The sequence below is a fragment of the Lipotes vexillifer genome, unplaced genomic scaffold, assembly GCF_000442215.2.
Source record: "Lipotes vexillifer unplaced genomic scaffold, Lipotes_vexillifer_v1.1 scaffold1038, whole genome shotgun sequence".
NCBI classification, from domain to species: domain Eukaryota; kingdom Metazoa; phylum Chordata; class Mammalia; order Artiodactyla; family Lipotidae; genus Lipotes; species Lipotes vexillifer.
In genome coordinates this window covers 820,681-844,846 of record NW_006780148.1, presented here as the reverse complement: position 1 = coordinate 844,846, position 24,166 = coordinate 820,681, and the positions used below count along the sequence as shown (strand labels likewise).

General features: G+C 36.2%; 1 protein-coding gene across 1 annotated transcript in view; it reads left to right on the top strand.

Annotated features, from left to right (window-relative positions):
* VIRMA (vir like m6A methyltransferase associated) overlaps positions 1-24,166 on the top strand; it is a 63,934-nt gene that overhangs the window by 7,096 nt on the left and 32,672 nt on the right. Inside the window, exons 2-10 of the mRNA XM_007453245.1 lie at positions 977-1,092; positions 4,770-4,856; positions 5,959-6,007; positions 7,530-7,698; positions 13,835-13,957; positions 14,768-15,040; positions 16,909-18,049; positions 21,432-21,923; positions 22,931-23,085. Of these exons, the coding sequence (XP_007453307.1) occupies positions 977-1,092; positions 4,770-4,856; positions 5,959-6,007; positions 7,530-7,698; positions 13,835-13,957; positions 14,768-15,040; positions 16,909-18,049; positions 21,432-21,923; positions 22,931-23,085 (2,605 nt within the window). The remainder of the gene's footprint in view (positions 1-976; positions 1,093-4,769; positions 4,857-5,958; positions 6,008-7,529; positions 7,699-13,834; positions 13,958-14,767; positions 15,041-16,908; positions 18,050-21,431; positions 21,924-22,930; positions 23,086-24,166) is intronic.

Sequence of the window (24,166 nt, the reverse complement as noted above, 5' to 3'; positions counted from 1 at the left end):
AAAAAAAAAAAAAAAAAAAAAAAAAGAAGTTAAATTATTGATCTCAAGAGCTGCGTTTGTCTGATCTTGTGTCAAATGATACATAGAAATAAATGTACACTAAATTTATGCTATCCATTTATGTTATTATAATAAATTCTTAGTTTGTGGATTTTTTTTCCTTTTTTAAATTTGAGAGGGTTTACCTTAACTGTTTGGTGCCTAAGTGGCTTCCCTGTATCTCTTGATATTAGTATGTAAGTTTGGTAAATTAAGCTAATTTAAATAGAGATTCACAATCTCTCATCTATCAGAAATTCAAAAATGGCAGAAAAATCTGCCCTAGATACATCTGGCCACGTGCTCTGATTTGAACTGATATGATGCTAGTTATAATCTTTATTTAGTGTAACTGTTTATACATGTTGCTGCAGAAGTATTAATGTTTTGGTTACAAGGTACTGCTCCAGAAGCCACTGGGGGTGTTAAGTAATATGTAGTGTTTGTATCATTTGCTTTCTAAAAATCTAAAAAGTCAGGATTCTGTTTTGTCTTTGGCCGGCACTGCCTGGTGTGCGGGATCTTAGTGCCCTGACCAGGGATCAAGCCTGTGCCCCCTGCAGTGGAAGCGTGAAGTACTAATCATTGGGCCGCCAAGGAATTCCAAAAGTCAGGATTCTGAATGGTGTCTGGCTCCAGAGGTTTCCAGTAAAGGATTGTAGGTTTCTATTGGCTTAAGCAAAACATCAGCAGGGAAGCAGATGCAGGAAATGTTGTTATACAAATGGAGAGGTTTAACTAGATACATTTTATCATCAGCTGTTTTTAAGAGTGGTTTGAATACCATTATAAATAATGTAATAGCACTGTTTTAATGATGTGGTGTTTATTTTAAAATTATTTGTGGCATTCTGAATGAAACAAATTGAAGTGAATAAATTTTAAATAGGCAAAGTGTTTTGCTTACAGTATATTCCTCTCCTCCCTTTTCTTAAAGCAAAGTTCTCATATAGACGTGGTTCGTTTTCCATGTGTGGTTTATATCAATGAAGTCCGAGTCATACCCCCAGGAGTAAGAGCCCATAGCAGCTTGCCTGACAGTAGAGCATATGGGTAAGTCAGTTTTCTTTTTTAAAAGTACTTTTGACTAAAGTTGATCTAGAAACATACTCTTAAATGCAAAAATTTAAGGTAATATTTTGTAAGTAAAAAACAAAAACCTAAAACTTTATTCAGTTATGGTTATATTATGTTGCATTGTAATTCACTCTAGGTTTTCTCTATAATCTATATATTATTATAAACTTGAAGAGTCATTATTTGACCTGAGTACTAGATTAAGTTTTTCTTTCTTCATTTCTTTTTTTTTAATTGGTGGAAATAGGTTTATATTTTCCAGACGATTCTAGGGTGGCACAGTATAGTAGATGAAGTATTTTTAACGTGACTTTTTTCTAGAAAATAAGTAAGAATGAGTCTGAATATTTAGAAATATATCTTTTATTATGTTGCTACATTTTTTATTATATTATTTTATAGTATCAGTTTTCGTGACTTATTGGTGATCTCCTTAGCCTGATACATGTGTCTTTTTATAAATATGTAGCTTCACATTACCATTAGTTGTACTGAGCAAGTAGTTATTTGAGCATCATTTCTCTTTCTTAGGCTCTTTGTGAAATAAACCAAATGTAAGACATGGTTCCTGATGCAGAGTTTTGTTTTTGTTTTTTTTTAATCTTTTTTTAATTTTTATTTTTTGGCCATGCAGTGCGGCTTGTGGGATCTTAGTTCCCAGGATTGAACCTGGGCCATGGCAGAGAAAGCACCAAGTCCTAACCACTGGACCTCCAGGGAATTCCCTGTTGTGGAGTTGTTGATAATTTTAACAACTGACATAAAACAGAGGAATTTGATCTTTGTTGTAACATGAATAATCATCTTCTGATTTTAATTACATGAACTGGAGATGAAAGCTAAATTTTGGTTATAGAAACATGAATATGTATAGTAAATATATCTGTGGGTTTTTAGCTTATAGCCTAGGCGTTACTCTTATGTATCAGTGCCACATTTTGTTATGTCCATGCTGTGATAGCTCAGTTTCTATTACCTGAAAGAGTTAAGCCAGCTTCAGGGGTGACTGTTAATGGTGCAGATTCAAAGTTAAGGGCTCATTTCTTCATAATTGTGAAAAGTAGTTGGTTATTCCTAGAGGTAGATATAAAAATCTTCAAATGTTTTCAGGTCATTCAAAGGTAAAACAAATACAAAACAAAACAGTAAGAATGATTAGTATTTATAATGACAAATCATTGTAATTGACTTCATATCTTTTTTGCCATGTGTTTTCCTGTATTTCTTTCTACTCTTCCTATGTGTGTAGAATGAGAAAGATGGAGTAATGATAGTGTATCCAGCAGTCTTCTCTAATTGTACTGCTTTTGGTCAAGAAAGGTCTATTAGTTATCTGTTGCTGTATAACAAACTGTAGCAAATTTAGCAACCTAATCCCCTACTATTTCTGAGGGTCAGGAGCCTGGGAGCTGCTTGATTGGCTCAAGTTCCCTCATAAGGTTATAACTAAGATATAGGCTTTGGGTTGCAGTCTCAGAAGATTTGACTGCGGCTGGGGAATTTTAGAAGCCTGTTCACATGACTGTTGGCAGGTCTTCAGTTCTTTGCCAGGAGATCCTTTCTGTGGGTTGCTTATGTCACAGCATGTATTTTTGCAGGGTGAGTGATCCAAGAATGAAAGTGAGAGAGCATGCCCAAGAAGGAAGCCACAGTCGCTGTATTTTATAACTTAATATCAGAAATGGCATACTGTGACATACTTCAGTATACTGCTTTTACTATATTCTGTTGATTACATATTCTACTGGTACAGTGTGGGAGGGAACTACATAGGAAGCAGGGGTCTTTGGGGGCCATTTTGGAGGCTGGCTACCACAGTAGGCAATATGAATCTCTGCCATTAGCTGCAGTGGGTAAGAGTATTTGTTACATTTCCCTTCTTCTTATCTCCTTTTTCTTAGCTGGGTGTGAATGGCTGTTTGTGTTTTAATAGTTCCAAATATGAAATTATTATCAGAAACAACTTTATGCACAGTATGTTATAGAACAGTAAAATAAAGTATTGATTCAGTAATACAAATATGTAAGATGTTGGGAAGCCTGAAATCTCAAGGTTAAAAGTAATGTTAGAGATGATATATTTGTGCAGCACACTTTATGATAGTATTTTTTCTCATTATGAAATTCAGAACTGTGTCAGGTAAAATTAAAACCCCTGTTATCCCTCCATTCTGAGAGAATCTTAACATTTGAGGCCATGTGTTTTTAAATTTATATGTGTGCGTTTATATATATATTGTTTTTTGTTTTTTGTAAATGTGGTATCTTATGTGAGGTTAGGTTTTAGAGTCAACAAGTTTTAAGATGAAATTCTAGTGGAGTCAAATTACCATTGATTCTTTAAATCGCTTTTCGGTGACCAGGACCTGAGTTTTTGGTGCCTCCAGAGGAAAGAATTTGCATTTCAGTCCTTCTTCCTTTCCTTGAGATATTGGAGGCCAGGGTCTGGTTTGAAGAGGAAGGCTAGGAGAGAGAAACTAGATAGAGTTGTTGAGCACATATAGTTGAATTTGGGTAAGATAAAATGTATGATGCTGCTCTGATCCCACTGCGTGCTACTCTGTGTATTCCTTTATTTCATTTAACATTATGTCAGGAGTACTTCACATCATTTAAATTTATTTGAAAATATGATTTCTAATGACTGCATAATCTAACAAATCAATGTACTCTTATTTATTTGGCTAGTTCTTAAAGTGGAGACCATTAGATGGTTTTTAGTTTTCAAATTATTAGTATAATGCACCTCCTCTTGAAAAAAGTCTTTGTATATTAGTGTTTCCATAGAAACACTTTGTAGAGAAAAGTATTTCTGGATCAAATGGTGTGAACATTTTCTCAGTCTCCTGAATTTTATTGCCATATTGTCTTTCAGAATGATTGTACCTGTTTGTACTTCTACCAGAAATACATAAAGGAATCTCTTTCAGAGTACCCTGGGCACTACACTTTTTACCATATGGATTTTTTGTAAATAAACAACAAAGCATGCATTGTTTAAAAATCAAGATTTTAGTTGAGCCTAAGGAATTTCAGCAAGGGTGTAGCAGGGTTTCATTCTAGTGCAAATTAAATAGACTTTAATCTTGATTATAGAAGTCTGTAGAAAAATCAAAATATTTATGTAAATTAGTGCTATACAAATTTCAGTCTGGGCTTTAAGACACAATTTAGGGCTCTGATGCTCAAATTATTATTACAGTCCTGTATGAATGTGGGTTAAATTGAAATTAAATGGTAATTATTATTTACAACTTAAAGTTAGTTAACTCCTGATTCTTTTTGCTAATAGAATAATGATATAAGGAATTATAAAACTAGATATCATGATTAATTAGCATTTGCCATTAAAATACATTAAAAAATTTAAATATCTGTGTGTTTTAAAATGGTCCAAGTAGCAGGCAAAAGATATTTGAAGGCTAAAAATTTTTCAGTAGTACTCAAAGTGAATAGTTGACTTCTTGAGAATTGGATGTGAATAAAATTACAGGAAATATTGCAGTTAGCTCCGTGTTTTTGTTATTTACATATTAGGAATAATTTATCTTAATTCTAGAATTGCTCTTAAATTTGTACTTACTTTGTTTTTTGTTTTAATTTAGGAACTGATTATTGTAAAGGCTGACCTTTCAACTTTGTTTCATTCACAGGGAGACATCACCGCACACATTTCAATTAGACTTATTCTTTAACAATGTAAGCAAACCAAGTGCCCCAGTTTTCGATAGGTTGGGAAGGTATGTACTTACTAGGTAATTTCACCAGCAACTCATAAGTTAGTAAGCAAAACCTTTTTATTCTTTAGATAGAAGAAAAGGCTATGTATGGTGGTAGACCCAAGAGCTCAGGGTTTAATTTTCTCAATTGACAATATTAAGGAAATGTCAAGCTCCTAAGAACATGTTGAGTTTATTTATAAAATAAAATTTTAAATGTGTGAAACATTAACCATCTTTTGTTTGCTTTTTATTGGTGTATGCATTATACATATCACATGATTTGATAATAACCTTCTAATTTGGAAAAGATTACTTTCTGATTCTTAAAAAAACCTATATAAACACATTGAAATTTTGTCTATGTCTTTTACGTCACACTACTACATAATTTAAAATTCCATAGTCACATTTTTGTAAAATGAGAATTTTGTTACAGTTACTCCTATTTTGAATTATATAATACATGCTAGGTATGACTAACACTAGTTGTTTTGATGTCTGCAAATTAATTAACCGTTAGATGGGTTTACTCATTTATAAAAATTCATTTATAAAATAACAATTTTTTAAAGGCAGCTTAAAAATGGAAAATTTTCTGTCCCTGTCAGGAATTAAGTTTTCTATATTTTACTTATTCTTTTATTGATTCTCCACTCATTTATTATTAAATTATATTCGTAATTTAACCTCTTTTTAAAATGAAGGGAACCTAGGTAATCTGAAGCAGCTAATTTTTAATATTATAGAATGTTATTCTTATGTCAGTACCTGATAAAAATAGGTGCTTTTTAAAAATTTTGGTCCCGGTATACATTTTTTTTTTGAAGACTATAATGCTGTGGATCTCTCCTCTGGCTGTACATTAGAATTACCTGGGGTGCTTTTAAACAAACATTGATTCTCACACACACCTCAAAGCAATTGAACCAGAATCTCTGGGGGGTTTGTTTTATACTTTTTCTTGATATCATTTTGTGGAGAGTAAATTAAACCCAAACTTTGTAGTTCATTAAAACACAAATCTAGCATTTGATTGAAATATATGAATCTAGAAAAACTTGTTCATGAACTGTGATGTTCAGTGTTTGAGCCTATATATTTATTCCTACTCTTTTGGCAGCCTGGAATATGATGAGAATACCTCCATCATCTTTAGACCCAACTCAAAGGTAATTGTAGAAGTCAGTTTTCAACTTGTTACTACTGTTGTTCTCACCTCCATTCAGAGTTTTTGATCCAGATAAACCAGTGATGCAGAATGTCAACTTACTTGGTTCTAGTTCTGCAGAATATCATCATTTCTTGTGTGATTCCTCTTATATTCCAGAAGCTATTTTAAAATGGAGCAAAGACATTGTAATGCTATTATCTACCCATATAGCTCTTTATTCTAATTTTATACTTGCGTCAGGAAGAAGCCAGCATCTGTGCTCTTCCTTCTTTTCATTTAGGTGGGCAAATTCAGAAGATGACAGGCAGGTAAATTATTATTAAACACCATTGTACCTTAATTAAGTTTTCTTTAAAAATTCATATTTCATACTTCTTCCTTGTGTATCAAAAGTGTCTTTTTCTTGATACCAAATGCCATTCTGAAAGCATCTAAAAGATCTGAATCATGGAAGAGCCGAAATCCAAAAATAATGGTGATCTAATATGGGACTACTCAGCCTGCTGTTTGTTTTTGGTGGGGGATGGGTATTTAATCCTCTGCACCTTGTTTAGACTAAAAATTGTATTCTTTATCTATTTATCTTCCTTCCAGTGGTATTTCTGTTTAGAGTCTGTTAATCCGTGGGCATAGTCTTTGAGCCTTTCTTCCGGTCCCTGATTTCCCTTTGCTAGAGTTAGCAAGGAGAATAATAATTTTTTTCTTCCTCTAGAACCCTTCCTCTAGGGTTCCATTACCACTTATTATTTCATCTTTACCCAACACTGTAGAGTGGGAGGAGAACTCAGAAGTCAGGGGCTTTGGTTTCTAGCCAGATTTTTCTACTGACAGTCTCATTTTCTTATTTGTTGATAATATTTGCTCTCATTACCTCCCATAGTTGTTGTGAAGATAGAGTGATTAATAGATAAGCTCTGAAAAACATAAAGTTATTTTGTAAGGAAATATTGAGGGTTAATGGCATTGATAAAGTCTTTGATCTTTTTAGGATAAAGTTTCTTTGCAAAAACAATTTGTTTAATGCCTCTGGTTACCCTTACTTTTTAAGTACAATATAGATACATAGAATATACCTGCATGTCATGTAAAAAGAATGCTGTATAATTTTATAGGCTTTATAATTCTTGAGACTGGGCACAATTTGTACTCTTGTGTATCTCCATGACCCCTGTAACTATTTGGGTTTAATTTATGAATTGGCAGCAGCTCCCCCTTAATTTCCTTCTCATTTCTCTTCTCTTGGTTGGGAATCTGGTTATGCTTTTTGAATAGGATTGGCCTAAAGTATAGAACTGGGGAGATGTAGTCCTGAGACAGTTTTAGGTATGGTAACTCTGGAGGGCCATGCAAAAGGTGTGCCTCTGGGTGAATTTCCACCAATATTGACCTTTGCATTTTCAGCATACTTTTATACTTTAGTTGAACCACAAAGTAATTTGATACCTGTTTACTTCTGACATAGTAAAACATTCATTTGAAAGATATCTCTTCCCCTCCCCCTCCCCCTCCCCCCTAATCAGGTGAATACTGATGGTTTGGTGCTAAGAGGCTGGTACAACTGTCTGACACTGGCAATATATGGATCAGTGGATAGAGTCATAAGTCATGACAGAGACTCTCCACCACCTCCACCTCCACCTCCACCACCTCCCCAGCCACAGCCAAGTTTGAAAAGGAATCCAAAACATGGTGAGAATTTAATTTAATTTTATTTTATTTTATTATTTACTTTTGGCTGTTTTGGGTCTTCATTGCTGTGCACAGGCTTTCCTTAGTTGTGGCGAGCAGTTCGTTGCAGTGTGTGGGCTTCTCATTGCGATGGCTTCTCTTGTTGCAGAGCACGGGCTCTAGGTGCATGGGCTTCAGTAGTTGTGGTTCATGGGCCCAGTAGTTGTGGTGCATGGGCTCTAAGGCACGTGGGTTTCAGTAGTTGTGGCTCATGGGCTTAGGTGCTCCACGGTATGTGGGATCTTCCAGGACTGGGGATCGAACCCATGTCCCCTGCCTTGGCAGGGGGAGTCTTTTTTTTTTTTTTTTTTTTTTGCGGTACACGGGCCTCTCACTGTTGTGGCCTCTCCCGTTGCGGAGCACAGGCTCTGGACGCGCAGGCTCAGCGGCCATGGCTCACGGGCCCAGCCGCTCCGTGTCATGTGGGATCTTCCCAGACCGGAGTGCGAACCCGTGTCCCCTGCATCGGCAGGCGGACTCTCAACCACTGCACCACCAGGGAAGCCCGGCAGGTGGACTCTTAACCACTGCGCCACCAGGGATGTCCCCATGGTGAGAATTTTAAATTTGCTTTTATCAGTGACACTTATGTTCATTATAGTAGGAAAAGGTAACTCAAAGAACTCTTCTACTTTTTGAACCTTGTTTAAGGTTTGACAAGTTATCTGTCAGTCTCCCATTCTTTCCTATAAGAGTGTTTTTTATGTTGAAGTGGTTGCATTTTATTTTCTTCCACTACTTTGCAAGAATGCTTTTTTAATTGACCCAAGGTTTGTTTTTTTTTTTTCATTTAAAATATGTATATGATAATATAATCCATGGTATTCATGGTTTACTATGAAAATTGTCTTTCAAAGAATTGAGGAATAGGCAGTAAATATGGTATGTGTTTTTGGAATACTCGTGTTAATGGCATTTGTTTTATCAGGACTGCATTTCAAATTTCCTTAGATGTCTAAATCTTAGTTAAGGCAGATTTTCCTGCTTTTGAGAACCTTTTGCTTATTAACTCAAGACAAGAAAAATAAAAACTCTAGGGACTTCCCTGGCGGTCCAGTGGTTAAGACTCCCCTCTTCCAATGCAGGGGGTGTGGGTTCAATCCCTGGTCAGTGAACTAAGATCCCACGTGCCTCATGGCGGGGCGAAAAAAAATAAAACAAACAGGGACTTCCCTGGTGGTTCAGGGGTAGGACTCTGCGCTCCTATGCAGGGGGCCTGGGTTCAATCCCTGGTCGGGAAACTGATCCCTCATGCATGCCGCAACTAAGGGTTCATGTGCTGCAACTGAGAGTCTGCATGCCACAGCTAAGAGTCCACGTACTGCAGCTAAGACCTGGTGCAGCCCAAATAAATAAATAAATATTAAAAGAATAAAAATAAAGCACAAGCAACTTTATGAAAAAACAAACAAAAAACCTCTAATGAACTTTAGTGACTTTCATTTTATAGAGCAGACAGCTGGACTCATGTTTCCCAGGGTCTCTTTTCCTCACTCTAGTATTACTCATAAGCTGTTGAGCTAAGGAGATTTGGGAATGAATTTTGAAATTATAATTGAGGTCATAGGGAAAAATATTTTGCTTTACAATTAGCATTTTATGAGCACAAATAAAATGACCATTGTTTCTCTTAAATCCTTATATAATAGTGTGGTGTGAGATCTTTGCTCTGATGGTGGTCACACACTGTAGTTTAATCTTTTTTCTTATATCGTACCTGCTAAGCACAGGTAAATTAATTGACCATATATGCATAGATTTATTTCTGGCCTCTCTGTTCTGTTCCATTGACCTTTGTGTCTCTTTTTATGCCAATACCATACTGTTTAAAGTACTATTGCTCTGTAACGTTGTTTGTAATGTTGTGTGATACCTCCAGCTTTATTCTTCCTTCTCAAGATTGCTTTGGCTCTTTGGGGTCTTTGATGGTTCTATACAAGTTTTAGGATTGTTGTTCTATTTCTGTGAAAAATGCCATTGGAATTTTGGTAGGGATTGCATTGAATTTGTATATTGCTTAGGGGAGTATGGACTTTCTTTTTTTTTGGCCATGCTGTGTGGCTTGCAGGATCTTGGTTCCCTGACCAGGGATTGAACCTGGGCCCCCTGCAGTGGAAGTGTGGAATTCTAACCACTGGACCGCCAGGGAATTCCCCCTAGTATGGACATTTTAACAGTATTAATTTTTCCAGTCCATGGGCACAGAATATCTTTTCATTTATTTGTGTCTCCTTCAGTCTCTTTCATCAATGTCTTGTAGTTTTCAACATACATGTATTTCATGTCCTTGTTTAAATTTATTCCTAAGTGTTTTATACTTTTGGATACAATTGTAAATGGGATTTTCTTAATTTCTCTTTCTCGTAGTTCATTATTAGTGTATAGAAACGCAACCTATTTTTGGGTATTGATCTTGTGTCCTACAGATTTACTGTATTTGTTTATTAGTTCTAATAGGTTTAAAAAAAATTTTTATCTATTTTTATTTTTGGCTGCATCGGGTCTTTGTTTTGGCATGCGGGATCTTCATTGCAGCATGAGGGATCTTTCGTTGCAGCATGTGGGCTCTTTGTTGCAGTGCATGGGCTTCTCTCTAGTTGTGGCAGGCGGGTTTTCTCTCTCTGGTTGTGGTGCGTGGGCTCCAGAGCACGTGGGTTCTGTAGTTTGCAGCACGTGGCTCTCTAGTTGAGGTGCATGGGCTCAGTAGTTGTGTGTGGGCTTAGTTGCCCCGTGGCATGTGGGATCTTTGTTCACCAACCAGGGAATCAAACCCACGTCCCCTGCGTTAGAAGGTGGATTCCTTACCACTGGACCACCAGGGAAGTCCCTCTAATAGGTTTTTAATGGAGTCTTTAGGGTTTTCTTTATATTATACAGGTTTCCCCTGCTGTCTGAAATAGAGTGTTCCTATGAAACCTTTCATGCACCAAAATGGTATAAAACGAAGAAACAATTACCTTAGGACACATCTTACTAATGGACGCACAAAATAAATTGAGGTAAAGCCCAGATGCTCACAGAAATAGTTCAAAGCTATGGTGGCTAAATGCTGAGGTGCTGAGTGTAGTTGCCAGGGAAGGAGCTTGGCAGTGCCACTCTCACTCTTTGGGGTTATGTTGCCTCTGTAACAGCTCAGTGCAAAACAAATGCTTAACACTTATTTTCTCTTTTCACATTTTTTTGTAGAAGTGAAAATCCACTTTGGATTTCTTTTGGTTATTGAAAACATGTACTAAGATAGGTCTTTTGTAAAAGTGAAGTGGCATAAAATGAACTTCCAAAAAGCAGGGTATACCTGTATCAGGTTATCTGCAAAGAGTGACAGTTTTACTTCTTCCTTTCCAATTTGGATGCCTTTTATTTCTTTTTCTTGCCTAACTGCACTGGCTAGGACTTCCAACACTATGTTGAATAAAAGTGGCAAGAGGTGGGTATCCTTGTTCTGTTCTTGATCTTAGAGGAAAAGCTTTTTACCATTGAGAATGATGTTAAAGCTATGGGCTTGTCACATATGGCCTGTTATGGTGTGGTACATTCCCTCTATACCTGTTTTGTTGAGAGTGTTTATCATAAATGAATTTGAATTTTGAAAAATGATTTTACTGTATCTGTTGAGATGATCATATGATTTTTAGCCTTCATTTTGTTGATGTATCACATTGACTAATGTGCAGATGCAGAACCACCCTTGCATCCCTGGAATAAATCCCACTTGATCATGATGTATGATCCTTTTAATGTATTATAGACTTCGGCTTGCTAATATTTTGTTGAGGATTTTTGCATGTACGTTCATCAGAGATATTGGCCTGTAACTTTCTTTTCTTGAGGCATCCTTGTCTAGTTTTGGTATTAGGGTAATGCTGGCCTTATAAACGAGTTTGGAAGACTTTGAGAAGGACTGGTATTAATTCTTCTTGGAATATTTGGTAGAATTCACCAGTAAAGACGTATTGTCCTGGACTTTTGTTTTTGGGAGGTTTTTGATTACTGATTCAATCTCCTTACAGTAATTGGTCTGTTCAGATAGTCTATTTAATCATGATTCAGTCTTGGTAGGTTGTATGTTTCTAGGGCTGTATCCATTTCTTCTAGGTTGTCCAATATGTTGGTGTATAATTGTTCATAGTAGCTTGGTGTGATCCTTTGTATTTTGGTGGTATCAGTTGTAGTATCTCCTCTTTCATTTCTGATTTTGAGTCCTCTTTTTTTCTCGGTGAGTCTAGCTAAAGGTTTGTTAATTTTATCTTTTCTAAGCTTGTAGTTTCATTGATCTTTCCTATTGTCTGTAGCCTTATCACAGCATCTGACATAGGTAAGTAGTTACTCTAAAATTTTGTTAAATATATTGACTTGTCAGAAAGAGAAAGACAAATACCGTTGTGATATCACTCATATGTGGAATCAAAATATGGCACAAATGAACCTATCTACAAAGCAGAAGCAGACTCACAGACATAGAGGACAGATTTGTGGTTGCCGGGGGGAGGCAAGGTTGATGAGGGGTGGATGGGGAGTTTGGGCTTAGTAGATGCAAAGTATTACATATAGAATGGATAAACAACAAGGTTCTACTGTATAGCGCAAGGAACTATATTCAACATGGGATAAACCATAATGGAAAAGAATATAAAAACAAATATATATGTGTATAACTGAGTCACTTTGCTGTACAGCAGAAATTGATACAATATTGTAAATCAACTATGCTTCAATAAAAAAAATAAAAAAAGACAAGTGGATAAAAAATTTACTGACTTCTAAAAAAAATTTTATTGGAGTATAATTTTTATTTACAATGTTGTGTTAGTTTCAGGTATACAGCAAAGTGAATCAGTCATACGTGCACATATATCCACTCTTTTTTAGATTCTTTTCCCTATTATAGAGTATTGAGTAGTGTTCCCTGTGCTATACAGTAGGTCTTTATAAGTTATCTGTTTTATATTTAGTAGTGTGCATATGTCAATCCCAATCTCCCAGTTTATCCCCTACCCCCTTTCCTCCCTGGTAACCATAAGTTTGTTTTCTCCATCTGTGATTCTATTTCTGTTTTGTAAATAAGTTCATTTGTACCATTTTTTTAGATTCCACATATAAGCAATATCATATGATATTTGTCTTTCTCTGTCTGACTTCACTCTCGCTGACTTGTTTTAAAATGGACACTTAAGCTCATATATTGCATATACATATACATATATATATGTGTGTGTATGTTTTTAACTTTTTATTTTGAAATATAGATCTATAGGAAGTTGCAGAGAAATGTATAGGGAAGTCCTGTGTACTCATCCCCAGATTCCCCTAGTTGACATCTTTTACAACTCTAGTACAATATCAAAATAAAATTGGCCTTGTTACAATCTATAGAGCTTGTTCACATTTCACCAGTTAAACATGTATACGTGTGTGTGTGTGTGTAATTTTATGTCATGTCTAGCTTTGCATAACCACCACCAAAATTAAGAGACTTGATTGTACTATCACAGTATTCCCTGGTGCTATGCCTTTACAGGCAAACCCATCCCACCTGTCCCTAACTTTTGGCAATCACTAATCTATTCTCTGTCTCTGTAATTATATTATTTCATGAATGTTACAAAATGGAATCATGAAGTTGGGATCTTTTTGAGATGGGCTATTTTCATTCAGCATAATTTCTTTGAAGTTTATCTACTTTCTGTGTGTATTAGATCATTCTTTATTGTTGCTGAGTAGTAATACATAGTATGGATGTATCATAATTTATTTAACTTCAATCACTGAAGGATATTTAGGTAGTTTCCAGTTTTTGACTTTTGCAAATAAAGCTATTATGAGCATTCATGTACATCTTCCTGCAGGAAAATAAGTCTCCATTTTTCTGGGATAATGCACAAGAGTTACATACATTATATTTTGGTATATGGGACATCAAAAATTCTAAGTTGCCCATTATAAACTAATTAGCAAAATTTCTGTTACATGTCAGGAAGGAAAAAGTTAATAAATTCTGAAGATGAAAACTCAAATGATGAATAGCATTTTTGTCATGCATTTATTTCACTATACTTTAGTCATTTGAAAGTTCTTTTTCTTTTTTTAATAAAATTAGCTGATGGGGAGAAAGAAGATCAGTTTAATGGAAGCCCTCCAAGACCACAGCCAAGGGGACCAAGAACTCCACCAGGACCCCCTCCACCTGATGATGATGAGGATGATCCCATGCCATTGCCAGGTAGAAATATATCAGTGATAGTTTATTTTCCCCCTCTTTTTTTTTTTTTTTTTTTTTCCTTGCGTTATGCGGGCCTCTCACTGTTGTGGCCTCTCCCATTTGCGGAGCACAGGCTCCGGACGCGCAGGCTCAGTGGCCATGGCTCACGGGCCCAGCCGCTCCGCGGCATGTGGGATCTTCCCGAAACGGGGCACGAACCCGCGTCTCCTGCATCGGCAGGCGGACTCTCAAGCACTGCGCCACCAGGGAAGCCCTATTTTCCCCCTCTTGATTAATGTTAATAGTACTTTTTGATTAAAGAAAAAAAAATTAGATGCTGGTAATCAAATCTTGATGAATATCCTCTGCCCCCATTCTGTGCAGTGTTTTCTTGTGTTTTTTTGTTGGCAAGTGAATTTGTTAAAAGAAAAAAAATCAGTTAATTAATTTGAAGCTGAAGCAACATTACTTTGAAAATAAAATGTTAATGTGCTATAGTGGTATGTACAGAACAGCACCAGTAAAAATAAACAGTAGGTATTGGAAGAGGTAAAAATCTGTATAGTTACTTAATAGCTAAAAGAGAAGAGGATTATTATATTAGAACATAACGTAGCATACTTCATTAATTATGAGCTACGTTTATTTAATACTTTGTTTAAAGTATGTTTATTTAATACTACTAATATTTATTAATAATTAATAAAGCATACTTATTAACTATGAGCTAAATCAACCAAAATGTCATTAAGTAGTTGCAGTATCCAATCCTTCTGCCTCATGTTATTTAAACAGTTAAAATAATCTGTGCCTTAAACCTCAATTTTTCAGTGTCTGGTGACAAGGAAGAGGATGCCCCTCATAGAGAAGATTACTTTGAGCCCATTTCTCCTGATCGGAATTCTGTTCCTCAGGAAGGTCAATATTCTGATGAAGGAGAAGTAGAAGAGGAACAACAAGAAGAGGGAGAAGATGATGAAGATGATGTGGATGTCGAGGAAGAAGAGGATGAGGATGAGGATGATCGCCATACAGTAGATAGTATCCCTGAGGAGGAAGAGGAAGATGAAGAGGAAGAAGGTGAAGAAGATGAAGAAGGTGAAGGTGGGTTAAATTAGCTACAGGACTTTCTGGTTTTAAGTGCTAGAAACTAGCTTGATGTAGCTTTTAGTAATGCAAAAGAATTTGTAGCGGAGATAAATGGCTTTCAAGAAACCTGAGTCAGATTGTAGCTGGGCCTTAAGACTTGATTAGAGCTGGGATTTCTGTCTCTTCTCTGTTTTGTGTTTCTAATTTATATTCTGTTAACTAATTGTTATATCTCTATTCACCCCACATCTTTAATCTCCTCTCTTTAACCAGCCAGTCTAAACTACCTGGCTGTGTCTCAGATCCAGATCCAGTTTTCTGGGAGAGAGATTCTCTTTGGCTTGCTATGGTATCAGCTGCACCTTGATACCATCAGCTTTGTCCAGGGAAGCAGGGATATGCAGCAAGTACATGGTGATTAGGGATTTGGTGATCTGTTTTGAGAGTAAGGGAGTGGTGTTTTAAGCTGGGTGGAATTGCTAAAGATGTCTGCCACCTAGATATTTTGGCAAAATGCTACATTATTTTTAGAAATTCAGAAGGAAAAATCTCAATTACACAGGGACATATGGCAGCATTATGCAGTCCTTTAGTTAGGCTTTGTTTTTCCTTTGAAAGCAAAAAGAGATATTTAAGCTAATTGGCTCTTAATTTCTCCAGTAAATGGAATGTAGTGTTAAAGTATTTATGTAAAATGATAGATTATCTGCCTTTTTCTTTTATAAGATAGTACGAGTGAGCATCATTCTACGTGAGAGAGAGGACCATTCTAGTATCACAGGGGCCCTTTTACAAAATATAAATAATTGGGTTATTGAGTGATAACCTTTTTAGCTTACCCCATTTCCAGATTACCACAAAATCCTTTTTAGATTTATTGTATTTGACTGGCAAGTAGTAGTTAGATTTCATGCAGGCTTTGTTAGTCAGAGGACATTTTAATAGAGAAGGTGAGAGAATGAGGCTGGTTAATTTGATTTTTACCAGAAGACATCTGGTGGTTATTCCAGAGTCAAGTCTCTATAGGCCCTTCCTTTTCAAATATGCGTGTATTGCTATGGCTAAACTGTTTTGAGCTAAAGAATGTCAAAAGAGGGCTGTTACTCCAGGAATACTGTGGAACCATTTCCTTTTCTTTCTTAGGCTGTAATTGCACATCTCTGTTTTACCACAGCCAGGTAATAGTAGTGTTAAAAAGTAAAGCCAACAAGTTTTCCATCTCTCCTCCTGTATTACTTCTAGTCCTGTATTAATAAATAGAGGAAAAAGCTGCATGTGTCATAATATGAAAACTCTTTGTTTTGGCAAAGCTGAGCAAATTTTCCCTAAAAACAATACAGAACTGGGGAAACTGTGTGACAGGTAAATACAGAGAAGTGAAAGTGAAGGAATATGAAACTCATGTTATAAAAAGAACATAGAATGTTTTTTCTGGAAATATTTGATGTAGCTTGGTATTTATGGTACTGATTTTTAGTTAATTTAATAATTTTGGCCCATCAATTTATTTTTTCCATCTTAAAAATACTCTCTTATGAGGGCAAGCTTAATTTCGTTCCTCCTGAGAGAGGTATTTTTGGTTTGTTTTTTGAGGCATTTCTAATTTAATTTTGTGAAGAAAAGATCTGTAGCAGAGTTAGTTGTAAAGCTGAACAGATATAATAGAAAACTTCGCTTATGAAGTTTCTCCATAATTATTCTATTAGAAACTATAAAATGTTAGTAATTGTTGATAAGATGTTGGGGCAGAAATTAATTTTGTTGAGGAAATCATTAATTTTTATTTTTTGCCACACTATTAAATGATATTTTTGACAAACCAGATTGGTCTGCATTAAGCAACAATGATGTAACAACTAAATATTATTCAAACTGATTTTCAGGGGATGATGGTTATGAACAAATTTCCAGTGATGAAGACGGAATTGCTGACTTGGAACGTGAAACATTTAAGTATCCAAACTTTGATGTTGAATACACTGCTGAAGACTTAGCTTCAGTTCCTCCTATGACGTATGATCCATATGACAGGGAGCTTGTACCACTCTTATACTTCAGCTGTCCATACAAGACTACTTTTGAAATTGAAATCAGTAGAATGAAGGATCAAGGTCCAGATAAAGAAAATTCAGGGGCAGTAGAAGCCTCAGTGAAGTTAACTGAACTGTTGGATTTGTATCAAGAAGATAGAGGTGCAAAATGGGTAACAGCTTTAGAAGAAATTCCAAGTTTAATAATAAAAGGATTAAGTTATTTGCAATTGAAAAACACAAAACAAGACGCCCTTGGCCAGTTGATAGACTGGACCATGCAAGCTTTAAATTTACAAGTAGCCCTTCGCCAACCCATTGCCTTAAATGTCCGACAGCTCAAAGCTGGGACCAAATTAGTGTCCTCACTGGCAGAATGTGGGGCCCAAGGAGTCATGGGACTGCTACAAGCAGGAGTGATCAGTGGATTATTTGAGCTCCTGTTTGCTGATCATGTCTCATCTTCCCTTAAGTTAAATGCATTTAAAGCTTTGGACAGTGTCATTAGTATGACAGAAGGAATGGAAGCATTTTTAAGAAGTAGGCAGAGTGAAAAAAGTGGCTATCAAAAACTGCTGGAGCTCATACTTTTAGATCAGACTGTGAGGGTTGTCACTGCTGGTTCAGCTATTCTTCAGAAATGCCATTTCTATGAAATTTTGTCAGAGATTAAAAGACTTGGTGACCATTTAGCAGAGAAGACTTCTTCTGTTCCTAACCACAGTGAAGCTGATCATGATACAGATACTGGACTTGAGAGAACAAACCCAGAATATGAAAATGAGGTAGAGGCTTCAATGGATATGGATCTTTTGGAATCCTCAAATATAAGTGAAGGGGAAATAGAAAAGCTTATTAACCTCTTAGAGGAAGTTTTTCATTTAATGGAAACTGCACCTCATACAATGATCCAACCTCCTGTTAAGTCTTTCCCAACAATGGCACGTATTACTGGACCACCAGAGAGGGATGATCCATACCCTGTTCTCTTTAGGTAAGACATTTTTGGCTTTGGGAAATATATTTTACCAGTCATTAGAGGCAATTTTATGTGGTCGGTTTCTTTTTTTTTTTTTTACTCTGTCTGTAGGTCAAGGATACTTGATATTTTAAAATAAGTGGAACTGAGAAATATGTTACTGTGGGTGAGCTATATTTAGTTAATACTTAAAGTTGTAGTAGCAACTTAAGTTAAAGATAGTAATAATCAACAACAGTGCTTATATAAGCATGTCTGTGAGCAAGAATAAATGAGAAACCACTGAGTGGCTTCTGGGAAGGTGGTACAAAGAGGATGGAACAGGAAGGAGAGAGCTTTTCAGTGTAAACCTTTTTGTACCTTATCACTGTAATACATTGTAGATTAAACTGATACTTTATTAAATTAATTTTACAGTCCTGGTTAAAGATATATTAAAGGTTTAATTACCATTTGTTTCTGCCATCTAACTCTCTAGTTATCTATTGGTACAGTTTTGCCATTATTAGGTACCCATGGTAGATTTTTAAAATTTTGTTTTAATTTTTGAGAGTTTCTTTTTGGCATTTTGCCTGTAAATAATTTTTTAACTAAATGCAAAAATTGCATTTTTATTATTTTATTCCTTATTTCTGTGATTATTTTTTGCCTTGCTTTGGAACATAGTGCATTAACAGAAAATCAGTACTTGCCCATTCTAAAATCTGTACCTATCCATTCCTGTTTTTAGCTGAAACTATCAGATCTTGCCTTAGTTTGAGTTCTTACAGGAGTGTAAGATGATAATTGTTAAAGCAATGTCTGGTAGGAGATGAGGTCAAGAGTATAAAGTAGGAGTTTGGCTTTGAACAAGAGAAAGGAAACCTTATATGTATACAAATACAGATACCTTTGTAGTGTGGAGACAGTAGAGGAGACAAGGCACTTCTCACTGATCCTTTTTTTTTTTTTTTTTTTCAAGGCACTTCTCACTTATCCTTTTTTTTTTTTTTTTTTATTTGCGGTACGAGGGCCTCTCACTGTTGTGGCCTCTCCAGAGCACAGGCTCCGGATGCGCAGGCTCAGCAGCCACGGCTCACGGGCCCAGCCACTCCGCGGCATGTGGGATCTTCCTGGACCAGGGCACGAACCCGTGTCCCCTGCATCGGCAGGCGGACTCTCAACCGCTCTGCCACCAGGGAAGCCCATTGATCCTATTTTTGATAAAGTAGGAATTGAAGTCATGCACTGAGGATGACTGAGTATAAGGGTGATGCTCTCAAATAGTCAGTGAGGGAAAACGAGTAATTAATGGCCTACTAAGTCTTGTTTTTCCCCCATAATTGGAGGAGGTATGTTTGGGTATCAGACTGCAGGAAATAAAGGGCTTTGAATGCTGTGCACTAAGGAATTTGGATTTTTTGTTTGTTTGTTTTTGTTTTTGTTTTGGCTGCACTGCTTAGATTGTGGGATCTTAGTTCCCTGACCAGGGATCAAACCCGGGCCCCTGGCAGTGAGAGCACTGAGTCCTAACCACTGGACTGCCAGGGAATTCCCAGGGATTTTGTTTTTAGAATGTGGGAAGATCTCAAATATTTTGGAGTAGCAGATCTGGTATGATCAAAGTAGTGTTCTAAGATTATATTATAGTTACAAGATGTATTGCAATGGAAGAGAAATTGGAGTTATTAGGTAGATAAGCCTGTCTGAAGATTGTAGGTGGTAGGTGTTGTGCTAAGTACTTGGCCTGATATAGTGGCATTTACAGAAAATGGGAAGACAAATATTGTGCTAATATTGAGAGTTTGTGAAAAAGCATTACTAGGACTTGGCAACTGAACCTAGTAAGAGAAAGTAAGAAGGAGCTTTGATGTTTCTAGCCAAGGTAACTATTGGAACTGTGGTTTTATGGACAGAAACTGGTAAATTAGGAGGGAGAGTGAATTTTGAAAGAAATAATTACATTTTGGAAGGATTAGTTTGAAGTGATGGCAAGGCTCTAATGTCCCATGTTGGGGTCTTCTAGATAACCCCCGAGATTTGCTAGATGGAGTCACAGGACTGTGTTGTAATCACGACCACGATTTATTATATCAAAAGGATACAAAACATGATCAGCAAAGAGAAGGGGTGCATGGGACAAAGCCTGGGGAAACGAGTCATAAACTTCCAGAGTCCTTTCCTCATTTAGACACAAAGGACCCGCTTAAGTCCCCCAGCAACAAATTGTGACACGTGTGAAATGTTGCATACTGAGGAAGCTCATTGAAATCTCAGCATCCAAGCTTATTATTGGGAGATAACCATGTAGGCACCCAGTACCTAGCATGTATCAGAATTCCAGACTCCCAAAAGGAAAGCAGGTGTTCAGCATAAACCATATTATTTGCATAAACAGTTTAGGTGCAGTGAGTATTCTTACCAGTTGATGGGCGGAAACCCTCCCAAAATCCAAGTCCCCAGAGGCCAGCCAAGGGCCAACCTTGCAAGCAGGACTTTCTAAGAATAAACATTCTGAGGCTTGCCATGTTAACTATTTTCTGAACGTTCCATGAGGTGGTTAAGGATGCTCTTAGAGCATAATAATGTTCACCTTTGTGGTAAGAAGTTAGTGGAGGTGTTTTTATCATGATACAGAAGCCTGAGTTTAAGCAGAAATTGATTGAAGAGGCAGTTTTATGCTATGTGATTACAACTATATGACATTCTGGAAAAGGCAAAACTGTGGAGACAGTGACTACCAGGGATTGGGAGGGATGAATAGATGGAGCACAGAGTATTTTTAGGACAGTGAAAATACTCTATCAGTAGCAGTTGGGTCTATTTAGGGGTGTTAGGTAAATTCAGACTTTTTCTACTAAAACTATGTGTACTAAAAAAATGGTTCTTGGATTTGATAAAAGAGTCTATTGTATTAAATACTGAAAATTGATAATTTGAGGGTTTTTTTCCCCTAGAGGTACTAATTCAGATATACTACCTATAGTAAATCTGAATATACTATAAGTTTTTTATGGTATATGTACTATATTCTTCCTAGATATACTAATTCAGATATACTGATATGCCATGGGTCGAGTAGGACCATGGTTAAAAGGAAGGAGCATTTGATAAGTGGCCTGGAAGGAAGTCCCAGATTTTAAAGTCATGGTTGATTCTGGAAAGAGAAAACTTGTCACAGTTACTTATTAAACATCCTTTGAATGCTAGGAAAAAGCCTTACAGAACTTTCACTTTTGTTTGGCCTAGGGGATAGAAGACTTGCTACTTAACAGTACTATTTTAGTTAAAGCAGTATATTGCTGAAGATAAGGATTATTGCCATTACATTTTTTACCTCTCTCCTGTCTAATGAATATTGAATAAATGAAGAATGTTTTATACTGACTTAACATATATTTTATTACTTCTTCTGCAGGTATCTTCACAGTCATCACTTCTTGGAGTTGGTTACCTTGCTTTTGTCAATTCCAGTAACAAGTGCACACCCTGGTGTGCTGCAAGCCACAAAAGATGTTTTAAAGTTTCTTGCACAGTCACAAAAGGGTCTTCTTTTTTTTATGTCAGAATATGAAGCAACAAATTTGTTGATCCGAGCTCTGTGTCACCTTTATGATCAAGATGAAGAAGAAGGTCTCCAGTCTGATGGTGTTATTGATGATGCATTTGCCTTGTGGCTACAGGACTCAACACAAACTTTGCAGTGTATTACAGAACTGTTCAGCCATTTTCAGCGTTGTACCGCCAGTGAAGAAACTGACCATTCAGATCTCTTGGGAACTCTTCACAATCTTTACTTGATTACTTTTAATCCTGTGGGAAGATCAGCTGTTGGCCATGTTTTCAGTCTTGAGAAAAATCTCCAAAGTCTTATTACTCTAATGGAGTACTATTCCAAAGAAGCCTTAGGGTAATTTTATGCTTAATCCTTAAATTTTCTATGTTATTGGAAAACCACATCACTAATGGGGTAGTTTGTTGAAAGAATGTGTTTTGAAAATAAAAACTATAATTTTTTGACATAACACATAACTTCTTAATTAAGGATTAGAATGATGAAATCTCTAAGATGTGGCTGTAAAGAAATGAAATAGCAGCTTCTTCCAGTTTCCCCACGGTGTTAACAAAGATTGCAGCTGTAGTACTCCTGCAAATTTTTGTGGAGGGGAATCCTAAGGTACAGGAACATACGTATACCATAAGAGTCATGAGGGCTATCTTGCTGTCTTCTGCCCTCACCTTCTAAGCTATTCATGGTGCTCGGATTTCAGAAGTGTTTTGACTGGACAAGGGGGATTGAGAATGACAGTAGTTTTCAAGAACTTGCCCTCTAGGGCAGAGGGTTTTAGTGTATGAGAAGAGAAACATGTTCTTCCTGGTTCATGCCATGCAAAGCAGTGGCATCCTTTGCATCGGGGTCTTGATATGACTCCTTGAGTGATGGATCTTTTGGGGGGACCTGTAAAAGGCAAACAACAGTGACTTCTATGCCTAGCTGTATATTAACAGTTCTGTAGTGGAAGTCTGAATAATCATGGTGGTAGGTTGATTCATCACACTTGTTCCTATTTATCCAGAGTGAACAACCATTTTAAAGGAGACAGATGAAGTGTACTTCCTAATCTTTCATTGCTAATGAAGTACACTTATTAATATTTCATTGTTCTGATCTTATTTCTTAATAGAATTTCACTTTCCATTTTGATGCATGTGCTTTGTTATTACATACTTTTAAGTAGTGGTTTCAGGTGAATTGAAGGTGAAACTTTAAAGTGCGATTTCCTGTTTTCAGGAAGTCAGTCATGTTTTATTGTGAAATTCCTTGATCCCTTTAAAACCAAGTAGAAAAAAATGTTAAAAATTGTTCCTAAAAATTTATTTTCATATCAAAAACTTTAAAACCTTATTTTGTTTCAGTGATTCCAAGTCTAAGAAGTCAGTAGCTTATAATTATGCATGCATACTTATTTTGGTGGTGGTTCAGTCTTCCAGTGATGTCCAAATGCTAGAACAGCATGCAGCATCTCTCTTGAAGCTTTGTAAAGCAGATGAAAATAATGCTAAATTGCAAGGTATGGTACTTGAAGTTATTTTAAGCATTTATGATATGTGAAGAAAAAAAGCCTTTGAATTATCTGTAGTTAGTACTTTATCATGTTTTGATAATATACCTGGTAATACCCTGTTTTTAACTTTCTGAAAGTTAAGATACCTTTTATGGAGGTATTTTATATGGTGTTCTTAAAAAGATTTTTAGGAAATTGTTCAAAGTACCTTTTTCTGAAAAGCCATGGAAATTTGTGGGTGGTTGAAGTTCCTAATCAAAGTAGAATTAAAGATGAACTCAGAAGTTCAGTTTTGTTTATAGTTTGCATGTGTGTGTGTTTTCTATATATGTATTTCTAAGTACAACACTGTTATAAGTACAACTTAGAAATCCATTTGTGGTTAACACGTGCTATTCTCAAGTGAAGAGTGATGAATATGAACATTATTTTCTAAATGTATGTTGAATGAAGTTTATGGCAAACCTTATTATGTGGGCAGTCTTGGAAAGTTTAAGGTATTTAATTACAAGTTTTTATTATTTTATTTTGGTTCTTGGCTTTCTGACCTTGCCAAGTAGAAAATTTGATAACATTGAATAAATGTTATGATAGCATGTGGCCTCTTTTCTTTCTTTTCTTTTTTTTTTTGTTTTGGCTGCACTGCACGGCATGCGGGATCTTAGTTCCCCAACCAGGGATCGAACCCGTTCCCCCTGCAGTGGAAGCGCAGAGTTTTAACCACTGGCCCTGGACCGCCAGGGAAGTCCCAGGCCTCTTTTCTTTTTAATCCTAAATTTTATGTGCGATACCACCAGTAAAAGTTGGGTACTGCACTCAACTTTCTATATTGAAAATAGATTTTTTCCCCCTGAAGTATGCCTTTATAAAAGGAGGGTATGCAGCGTCTTCAAAGGTAGTATTAATGCCTTACTACATTTTCTGTGTGATGGTACACTAGTATTTGTTTTATCATTTCTTATATCTTTCATTTGAGCACTATATATTCTACATATATGAAAGAGTTAATTAAAAAATGCGTAGGAAAATACTCAGATGTAAACAGTTGTAATCCTCAGGATTGTAGTACCAAGGGAGGGTGACTACT